The 11,830-nt window shown below is 32.0% G+C and overlaps 1 protein-coding gene across 1 annotated transcript; it reads right to left on the reverse strand.

The window, feature by feature from the left end:
• Window positions 1–5,728: 5,728 nt before the first annotated feature.
• On the reverse strand, window positions 5,729–11,183 carry LOC142356148 (uncharacterized). Its single transcript, XM_075408113.1, has 5 exons — window positions 10,991–11,183; window positions 10,162–10,260; window positions 10,052–10,098; window positions 9,334–9,539; window positions 5,729–5,831 (listed from the first exon to the last, which is right to left on the reverse strand). The coding sequence occupies exons 1-5, from the start codon at window positions 11,174–11,176 to the stop codon at window positions 5,818–5,820; spliced, it is 552 nt and encodes a 183-aa protein (XP_075264228.1). The 5' UTR covers window positions 11,177–11,183; the 3' UTR covers window positions 5,729–5,817.
• Between the last annotated feature and the right edge of the window lie 647 nt (window positions 11,184–11,830).

An 11,830-nucleotide genomic window follows, 5' to 3' on the forward strand; every position in this document is an offset into this window, starting at 1 on the left:
CTATGAAAACTGCCTCTTATCAAAAAATTCGCTCACTTAAAAGTTTTATTTGACACTTATTTTTCTAGCCTATCTTGCATTACAAAAACAAAACCAGATCGTACTAAGTTTACATATTTAGCATGATTGCTGTTTTCCGCACATATGTTTTAAGATTGGGTAGGTATGCGAGTGCAAAATATATTAATATTAAACATAAATATATTTATATATACATGTATATATATATGTATAAAAATAAATATAAAAAAAATATATAATTTATATATATATATATATATATATAAATATATATATGTATATATATATATATATATATATATATATATATAATGTATATATATATATATATAATACATCTATAATACATGTACATATATATATATATACATGTATATATATATATATATATATATATATAAATGTATATATATTTATATATATATATATATATATAAATATATATATATATATGTATATATATATATATATATATATATATATATATATATACATGTACATATATATAGAGATGCTTGTAATTACAGCCGATAAAAACCACTTGATCTCTAACATTTGTTCGAGATAAAACTATTAAACTGCTATGAAGACTGCCTCTTATGAAAAAATTCGCTCACTTTGAAAGTATTATTTGACACTTACTTTTCTTGCCTATCTTGCATTACAAAAATAAAACCAGATCGTACAAAGTTTATATACTTAGCATGATCGCTTTTTTCGGCACATATGTTTTAAGATTGGGTAAGTATGCGAGTGCAAAAAGCGGTGACACGCTCAAACGCTGATATTTTTGTCGGTAGTTTTCGCATTTTAAGTGTGCGTAAAATGGTGACAAAATGGGGACTCTAATCATTTGATCTCGTCGCCGACTCAAATTTAATCATCTGATTGCGGATGATTAGTCGCCAATTTACGCATTGCCACTGTTACTAAAAATGGTATCAAGGATTTCACGAATTAACTTCTGTTTACTCATATTAAGTCTGCAACATTCGGTTTGTCACTGATTTGAGCAAATGTGGTTTTCAAAACTTAAAACCACTATGAACAAAACCATCACCAAGATACATTCAGCATAATTAACTATGTAATGTCCACATTCTGCTTGACGAATATGCTTCGGTTAACTTGTGAGCTGAAAGACATAACATAATGATGCTGAAAATAAATTGATCATGATCAATTGATCTAAGAATAGCGTTCTATTCATTTTTCCAGTTTTCTTTTATTTGTTAGTAGTTATCGCAATTATAGAGGACAATGATAATTTCGACACTAAATTAATTCTGCAAAAAGTATGTTTCACAGCATAGTCATCGAATGTATTCTTTTCTAGACCAAATTTTGATTTAATACATTTTTAATAGAGAACTTACCAAAGTATGGTTGAGTGATTCGTAGCCAACAGATCCTAGGTAGCAATTTTTGGTCCCACCTTCTGGGACTTCAATTAGAAATTGGATTCAGCTATAATTACATTGTGCGATAACTATGAATGAAATTAGCGCAGTTATTACACTAAATAGGGCCAAAGAAAATTAATTTCCAGGCTCAGTTTTTTTCAGTTCTAAGAGTAGCTATCCACTACTTTCTATTGGATGATTAATAACATACCCAGTAGATGGTCAGCAAATAGCCGCCGTTGATTCAAATAACGAAGATTGGGACTGAAAGAAGAAAAAAAACTAATTAAAAAATAAATACACAAACAATTTTAAAGTGCAAAATATTTAGAGGTCATTTTGGAGCTGAACATACTCCTGTTTGGACTGTTTGGAAGTTAGATGACACAGGAGCCAGTATCAATACCAATAATTTTTCGAGATGGCAACTAAGAAAAAAGTTCCAATAACGGAATAACGGGCATCTTAAATTGGACTTTGTGTTTATCCTTTTTCTACTTCTGATTTTGTTTCCTGGTATTGACTCTGTTCATTTTGAAGTGCTTTCCTCAGCAACTGTTGTCTAAAAAAACCTTTAGCAAAATGAGAGAAGAGTGAAGTTAGCCTAGAGAAGTCAAAAAGAGTTCACGCAAAATGTTGAACAAGTTGTGAGGTAAGGTGAAGGGAAAAATTTTCATTCGACGAAGTAGCAGAAAAAATAGCAGAACTTTTCCTGATGTACAATTCAAAGAATTTTTATTGACTAAAAGAAAATCTAGACATAGAACGGATTACTACTGAGCTGGAAAAAGCATTTCTAAAAAATATCAGATATAAAATTTGAAAAAATATCAGAATATCAATGTCAAAATGCCGCATGTGAACAAAAAAAACCACCATCGAGAAATGAAAATTTGGTTCAAACAATAAACTAGGCCTTGAATAAAATAAGAAAAGATAGGAAAAACCATTTAGAAAAAAAATTTAACCATTTAAAAAAAAGAAACAAACGTTAAAAATCAAAGTGAAATTGCCGCTTGTGATAAAGAAAATCACTACCGAGAAAGCGAATTTTTGTTTAAACGCCGTTTCCTCACTCTACTTTAATATTAGAGTGAAAAAAAATTACACCGCAAAACCACTCGCTTTTTCGATCCATTTCCTGTTTCGGGGTGATTAAAATCACTACGCCGATTTGACTTCAAAAATCTCAAAAAATTGTAAACAGATCTTAAAAAAAGACTTCGCCCCATTACAATTCATTTTCTTTTAATTATAGAAACATAGCAGGACAAATCCTTAAAAGCCATCCTTGAAATCAAATGAAATACTTAGAACTACTCTACTTGACCAGCAGATCAGCCAAAAAGGTGAACAGTCTCAAAGTTCAGAAAAAAGAATGAAACAAATTGAGCAAGAAAACAATCATTGCTGAACCTCCTGAGGATTTAAACTTGAAGGCCAAAATTTATCCAAATAAATACACCCCCTTCCAAAAACAAATACCAAGAAAGAGCTTTATTAGCAAAAAAAATTGCAAAAATTGAGAAATATGACAAACTTTTAAAAAAATGAAAATTGGAAAACTTTAAGAAAATTTCTTTTTTTCAAAAACTTAAAAGTTTGAAACTACTTGTTTTCTCTAGAATCTGGTAGTAAACTACCTGTGATACCTAAAAAAGTTCCTGTGCCCCGTAACAATTCATTAACTTTGACAATGACTAAATTTACAAAAAAAATTTAAAACAACTGCAAATTTTAATGAAATAATGCTGATATTTTTAATATTAGTTTCTTCAGAATCGTTTTATTGTCTCCACAGCCTCTCCATTAGCATATTTTCAAGCCCTAAAAAGTTGCATTGGCCCGTAAAGATCGACAATTTGGAAACTTGACAAAAATTTTCAGAAGCATTGAAAATACCTAAATCTTATCGAAATTTTGCAATAAGTTTTCTGGCACCTGAATCTGGAACACCTCAAGAAATGACAATTTTAGAAAAAACTTCGAAAAAAAGAAAGTTGTTTTTTCAAAAAAACCTGATAAGATTTGTGTCAATTTAATGTTGCGAAAGTGTTCCCTTGCCATTCAATTGTATGCAATACCTTAGTTTTAGATTCTCAAGGAATGTTTATGGTGCCTAAGGCTAGAAAAAGTTTAGAAAAACAACAAAAATTGTAAAAAAAACTCTAAAGAATTTCAAAAATCAGTATCAATGTTCACAAATCTTTTTACATTATCAAAAAGTAAAGCTCATAAAATGGATATAGCTTATAGTTATGTCCAGAAAAAGACTTTAACAAACGTTAATTAAGGACTTATTAAAAATAAAAATAAAAAAATAAGAAAAAAAGTGAAAAATTGCCCGATTTTGGGCTCAAAAACTTCTTAAAAAAATTTAAATTTCGTTCTTGCAACTTCAGCACTCATAAAAGACCACTAAACCTATTTCTATTCGAGGATTCTTAGTGAAACCTATTGCCTAATGGTCGTTTCCTATTTGTCTTGAATTGGAAAATCAAAAAATTGAAAACTTTGTAAAAACATCTTACAACAAAATTTGCAGGACGTCGTGAATTACAATCCAAACAATTGAACTAAATAGCTAAAGTTAAAACTACTTCCTTTGACGGTCGTATCAATTAACTTCGGGAGTCAAAATAAAAACAGTCCAAATGTTGGAGAAACCAGAACAACCAAACAAATTAAAATATAATCAATTCTATAACTGTGGAAGTTTTAAGCTTAAAGATCAAAATTCACCAAGCTAAAAATTATTCATTAACACAGGCACAAACCTTAGAGTGGGTTTCATGGAGCCGTCAAACATTGGAAAGCTTAAAGATGGATAAACAATAAAAATACAGAAACCTGCGAAAAGTTTTAAAAAATTACGAAGTTTTGCAAAAAATTAAATTTCGAATCCAATTCCGTTGCCTGCTTCTCAAAAATCTCCAATAACTAATTATCAAGACTCCTATGAAATAAATTGGCGTTTGAAGGTTGATAAACTCAGAAATTGACAAAAATCTCCCAAAAACTGAGAAACTCAAACTTTATTAAAAAATTGTTAAAATTGGTGATATTAGTGTCTTCAGAACCTTCCATTGTTTTCAAACATTATCCGGTAACTCAGGTTCAAGCAATTGAAAATTTTGGCTGAATCATAAAAATTGATGAAGTTGGTGAATGATACTTATCAGAGCAATTCAAAAATATCTCAAAACTTTTCACAAAAATTGCACAAATTTTAAGAGTAGAGTACCCTTCCATTGACCGTAACAACCGTTCAGTAACCTACTATCAAACCCTAATGAAACTTGATGCCCAATGGGTTCTACATATTTATTCCGTTTTCAAATATCAAAATCACAAAGAATTGGTGAAAACATCCAACAAGAAATATAGCAGGAAATGTCCTGAAATACAGTCCAAAGATTTGAATTAAATAAAGTGAAAGTTAACACTACTTCATCTGACAAGCTTACTAATTAACTTCGCGCTGTCACTGATTTGAGCAAATGCGGTTTTCAAAAATTAATGTGGTAACATCACTATGAAAAAAACTATCGCTAACATACATTCAGTGCATTTAAGTAGGTAAGGCCTATATGCTGCTTGATGAATATGCTACGGTTAGCTTGTGAGCTGAAAGACATAATATTTTGATACTGAAAATAATCTACACGTGATCAATTGACCTAAGAATTGCGTTCTATTCATTTCTCAAGGTTTCTGTTATTTGTCTAATTCACCCATTGTTAGTAGTTATCGAAATAATGGAGAACAATCATACTTTCGACACTAAATTACATCTGCAAAAAAATTATTTCGCTACATAGTCATCATAAGTGCTCATTTCTAGACCAAATTTTAATTTAATACTTTTTGAAGAGAGAAGTTAGCCAGATATGGTTGAGTGATTTGCAGCCAACTAATCCTAGGTAGCAATTTTTGGTCCCAATTTATGAGACTACAATTCGAAATTGTGGATTCAGCTATGAATAAATTGTGGGTTAGCTATGAAGTTCCGAAGTTCATGAGTAACTATCCACTATTTTCTATTGGATGATTAATAACATACCCAGTAGATGGTCGGCAAATGGCCGCCGTTGACTCAAATAACGAAGATTGGGACTGAAAGAAGAAAAAAAACTAATTAAAAAAATAAATACACAAACAATTTTAAAGTGCAAAGTTTTTAGATGTCATTTTGGAGCTGAAAATATTCCTGTTTGGACCTTTTGGAAGTGAGATGACACAGGAGCCAGTATCAATACCAATAATTATTCCAGATGGTAACTAAGAAAAAAGTTCCAATAACGGGCATCTTAAATTGGACTTTGTGTTTATCCTGTTTCTACTTCTGATTTTGTTTCCTTGTATTGACTCTGTTCATTTTGAAGTGCTTTCCTCACCAACTGTTGTCTAAACAAACCTTTAGCAAAATGAGAGAAGAGTGAAGTTAGCCTAGAGAAGTCAAAAAGAGTTCACGCAAAATGTTGACCAAGTTGTGTAGTGAGGTAAAGTGGAAAAATATTTATTCGACGAAGTAGAAAACATAGCAGGCTAAGTTCTGAAGTACCGAACAAAAAATTTTCATTGCGTAAACAAACAGGTAAACCTAGAACGGACTATGACTGAATTGAAAAACAGTTTTTAAAAAAAAACAAATAAAAAATTTTAAAAAAATTAGAATATCAACTTCAAAATGCGCAAGTGAACAAAAACCACAAGCCGGAAACGAAAATTTGATCCAAACAGCAAACAGCAAACTAGGCCTTTAATGAAAAGACAATGGATAGGAAAAACCATTTAGCAAAAAATCCAATCCAAAAAATCGAATAAACAGTAAAGATCAAAGTGAAATCGCCACATGTGATCAAAAAATCACTACAGAGAAAGCAAATTTTTGTTTAAACAGCGTTTTCTCACTCCTCTTTAAAATTAGAGTGGAATCATTCACACCGCAAAAACACTCACGTTTTCGCTCCCTTTCTTGAAGTCAGTAACCTGTCTGCAAGACCCAAAAAAGTTTCTGTGCCCCGTAACAAATTCATAAACTTTGAAAAAGACTAAAATTACAAAAAAATTTAAAAACGTCTGTAATTTTTAATGAAATAAAACTTAATTTTTTTAATATTGGTTTCCTCAGAACCGTTTGACTAGGCCCATAAAGATCGATAAACTAGGAAATTGAAAAAAAATTCAGAAGCATTGAAAATACTTCAATTTTATCAAAATACAGCAAAAATTCGATCTATAAAAAACTCGATTGTTTCCATAGCCCATAAAATCTATGCAGTAACTTACTAGTGGACCCTAATGGAGACTACCAGACCACTGAGACAAAAAAGTGAAAGAAGAGACAATTATTTTGAAAAATGTTGAGAAAAAATTGCAAATTTTATCAATAAATTGGTTGTTTTCGAGATAAAAAAAAGGTGCAAACAAGTTTATTGCTGACAAAAACTATGCAAGAACATGATATCTAAAAATAAAGGAGGTTTTTTGGCACCTGAGTCTGGAAAAACTCAAAAAATGACAAAATTAGAGAAAAAGTTCGAAAAAAAAGTCTTTTTCTTTCAAAACCTTGCTAGAATTTGTGTCATTAAAATTTTGCAAATTTGTTTCATTACCATTCAAATGTATGCAGCATTTTATTTTTAGATTCTCAATGCAGTTGTATAGGCTAGAAAAGTTCAAAAAATGACGAAAATTGTCAGAAAAGCTTGAAAGAATTGCAAAAGTAAGTATAATTTTCCACGAATCTTTATGCATTATCAAAAGATAAAATTCATAAGATGGATAAAATTTGTAATTATGTCTTAAAAAAGGTTTTTTATCAAGTTTCACAAAATTTAATTGGAGACTAAATGAACAAAAAATCCGAAAAATAAGAGAAAAACGTGAAAAAATGCCTAAAGTTGGGCACAAAAACTCCTTAAATAAACTTAAATTTAGGCCTTGGAACTTCAACACTCCAATCACCTAAAAGACTACGAAAAATAATTGAGGATTTTTGGTGAAACTTGTTGCCTATTGGGCGTTGACTGTTTGTCCGGTTTTGAAAGATGAAAACAATGAAAATTTTGTGAAAACATCTTACACAAAAAAATTTGCAGGCCGAGTCGTGAAATACAGTCGAAGTATTGAACTAGGTAATGACAAAAGTAAAACTACTTCTTTTGACAACTGTATCAATTAACTTCAGGAGCCAAAATGCATACAGTCCAAAAGTTGGCGAAAACAGAACAACCAAACAAACTAAAAAAATATAATCATTTCTGAATCTCTGGAAGGTTTAATTTAAAAAATCAAAATTCATCGAGCCAAAAAATTTTTAAATAACACACGGACAAACTCTAAGTGGGTTCACTGGAGCCGCTAAAGATGAAAAAATTTAAATATGGAAAAGCAATCAAATAAACCGAAAACTGCAAGAAGTTTTGCAAAAATACGAAACTTCGCAAAAATATTAATTTCATATTCAATTTCTTTGACTGCTTCTCGAAAGTGTCCAATAACTAATCATCAAGACTCCTATGAAATAAATTAGCGACGAACTCAGAAATTGACGAAACTTTTCAAAAAAAGATCGAAAAACTCAAACTTTATTAAAACATTGCTAAAATTGGTAATATTAATATCTTTAGAACCATTCAATGTTTTCAACTATTATCCCGTAACTCATGTTCAAAATATTGAAATTGTTTCTTGGCCCATAAAAATTGAGAGATTGGGTCAATGATATTCATCAGAGCAATTCAAACTATTTCAAAACTTTTCACAAAAATTGCATTATATTAATAATTAAAAAAACATTGCTTTGACTGTACCAACTGAGCAGTAACCTACTATCAAACCCTAATGAAATTTGATGTCCAATGAGTTTTACCTGTTTAATCCATATTAAAAGACCAAATTCATGACAATTTGGTGAAGACGTCCTACAAAAAAATATAGCAGGAAATGTCCTGAAATACAATCCAAAGATTTGAATTAGTCAAAGAGAACGTTAAATCTATTTCATCTGCTAAGCTCATTAATTAATCTCGGCACTCAAAAAGGCTAATAATCCCAAAATTGGAGAAATCAAATAAACTAAACAAACTAAAAAATAAAAAAATATAATCGTTCCTATAACTCTTGAAGCTTTTACGCTTAAAGTTCAAAACTCCTCTTCTTAAAAATATTTTTCAACCCACGCATATAACTTGAAAAAATTCACTGGTTCCGCTGAAAATTGAAAAAAAAGCAAAGATGGAAAAGCAATAAAAACCAAAAACTGCAAAAACTTTTGCAGAATTTCGAAATTTCGCCAAAATTCCATTTTCAAATCCAATTCCGTTGCCTGCTTCTCGAAGTTGTCCAATAACCCATTATCAAGACTCTTATAAAATTAAATGGCCCTTGAAAGTCGATAAGCTAAGAAATTGACAAAACTTTCCAAAAAATTTTTTCAAAGTCAAATTGTATTAAGATATTGCTAAAATTGGTAATATGATTATCTTTAGAGCCTTTGATTGTCATCAGAAATTATCCAATAACTCAGGATCAAGCCATAGAAAATTTTCACGGACTCATAAAGATTGATAAATCGGTGAATGATGATTTCAGAGCATTTCAAAACAATTTCGAAATTTTTCACAAAAAATGCATGATATCAAAATGTAGAATACCATTCCACTGACCCCACAAACCATGCAGTAACCTAACCCTAATGAAACTTGATGCCCGCTGAGTTTTACCTGTTTATACCGCTTTGAAAGCTAAAAGTCATGAAAAATGGTGTGAAAATATCTTACAAAAAAGACAGAGCACCAATACAACCCAATTATTTTTTGGATTGTAAAAAAAATAGGAGCACTATAATAGCTACCTGAGAAGCTGAGGCGGCTATTAATCAAGGAATAATTTAATGTCTTACGGACTGCACCATTAGATGCAAGTTGACTTGTTTTGAGGTTGTACAATTCCTGCAACCTGAGAAGAGAAGTAGCAGCCTTGCTCAGATCTTCATCTGGTATTGTACAGTGATCTATTGCCCTCTGAAGGTGGCTGACCAAATTGAAGAGAGGATATCTTGAATTCTGAGATACTTTCAACTCCTCGCCGAACAGCATTGATATCGCCCTGAAAACCCACATCATTTTGGACAAGAGAAGCACACGATGGAGTCAAGACACGATACAAAAACAATACAGCGATAGAAATGTTGTCATTTTTGAGATGTCATGAGTAAGTAAAAGTTGGGATCTATTCTGTTTCAGCCCCCCATTGTTTTTCAAGCCCCCAGTTAGAAGTTTTATTTTGTTATATAGCACGTTACTATGTAAAAAAATAGCACGTGCACCTGGGGGGCGTAAAAAATATAAGCCCATCAAGCTGGGGAGCTAAAACGGGATTGATCCAAAAGTTGAGACATTTTTCAAGAGTTCATTTCAGTTTTCATCGGAATCGGAATGAAACGCATGCAAGGAAATTGGGAAAGCAAAGAAATGTTTTTCTCCGTACACGTGGCTGTTACATTATGTACCATCCGATTATTGACCACGAATGAGCTTTTGTTTATTCAATCGCTCACTAGCTGAGTTTGTGAGAGTATATACTCATAATGGAGGGGGGATTGGATAAATTGTTTTCACCTTGACATCCGAGGCCAAATTTTGTTGAATTTGTACAGGATCAGAAACTGAAATCAAATATAAGCAAAGTATGAGTACCAAATTCAAATTTTAATTTCGCAGTAGGAAACCTGATTAATTGGGTGAAAATTGACCGAAGAGCTTTGCTGTGATCCATTGAGAAGAGGAATTGTGAAATCTAGGTGTTGATTGTTTTCTTCCACTGCATACTAAAATATCCAATAGTTCTAGGTTGAAAATATATCGGATCTATTCCCCCAGGCCCACGTTCTATTTTTTACATAGTAACGTGCTATATAACAATATATAATTTGTAAATGGGGGCGTAAAAAAACTCGGGGGGGGGGGGGGGGACAAAATAGATCCAATATATCGCTGCTGAATGAATCATAGAGGAGCGGTTGAGACTATTCAACCAACAAACAGAATGTCTTAAGACTGATTCACAGGTTACTTTGGCTGTCACCAACCAGATTCAGAAAACTTTTGGTTTTTCTATTTGGTTTATTTAATCGATTATTGGCTTTTTTGTTTTCTTTTTGACATTTTTTTGAAACTATTCTCTATTGGTATCGTAAGAACTTTTCGTTCTTCCTCAGACGCACGTGCCATATTTTCACATAATGATTTTTACTATTAAATGGCACGTGTTCTGTAACTGGTGGGAGCATAGCGTACTGGGGGGGGGGGTCACAAACGGAAAAGATCCAAAAAATCCATGCAATATGTAACGGTTAAAGCTAACTTTTCAATTTTTGCACTTCCAAAAGGCCGAAATGGTTGAATCAGTAGGAAAATAGATTGAGGGAAGAAAAATAACCGAAGAGACGTGAAAAAATGTTTACAATGATTTATTACTTTAATAAACGAACTTTAAAATTCCTTATTCTACTAGTTTGGTGGTCGTGTGGTTATTGATGATCAATGCAAAATTAATACCGAGAAAATGTGGGAGTATTTTTTGTTGATAGCTGTTCGAACTTGTTGAGTCATTTTGTCATCGTAATCGAATAGAAGCGAAATTTGTTCGCTCGATACATAGGTGTTGCGGCCATCACCTTCGGTCGGTCGAAAGAATATTACTAGGATTGTTGTAAAAGTAAGAATCGACTGCTGCTGTTTCATGTCTGGTAAGGATAGACTATCGTTTCTTAAGAATGAGGAAGCACAGGGTTATCTGAAGTTGATCATCGATAAATATTAGAACCTCTATAAACAAAATTTCAACAGTATATAGCTCTAATTTAACAAAGCAGTATATAGCTCTAAAGATGTTCTAATGACACTCTAACAGGCCATCTAAGTATATGTTAGCACATGAGTATTAGCGGCCTGAGGGACTTAGTGCCCTGACACGATTGAGCTTGCGCTCGAGTTGTGGGACAAAGCCCGAAGGGGGCTAAGATTCATGTGCTAACTTATTTAGAGAACCAAAAGGTATGAAGGGGGGATAAACTTTAATTAAAATTGAAATTAAGAGTACAGTTTTGCAAATTATTAAACGAAAAGTTTTTGTCAATTTTTCTAGTTTTTTCTTGTTTTTCAGCTATTTCAATCATTTTTTGCTCCAATTCCAAGCCAGTGCTTTCGTTTCAGGTTCTGGTGGGAAATGTAAAAGTATTAGTGGGTTTGGCCTCGCCGCCAAAAATTATTTTAACTTACTGCGAGCGGGCCGCTAAGTTTGGGCCGCTAAGTTAGGGCCGCAAAACTTAGCATTCCACTTTTGCACGTGCTAATTGCTAATTGCACGTGCCTCCAAGTTTCAGCGACCAAAAAATT

Source organism: Convolutriloba macropyga, unplaced genomic scaffold (assembly GCF_964194025.1).
Source record: "Convolutriloba macropyga unplaced genomic scaffold, txConMacr16.3 SCAFFOLD_5529, whole genome shotgun sequence".
Taxonomy (NCBI): domain Eukaryota; kingdom Metazoa; phylum Xenacoelomorpha; order Acoela; family Convolutidae; genus Convolutriloba; species Convolutriloba macropyga.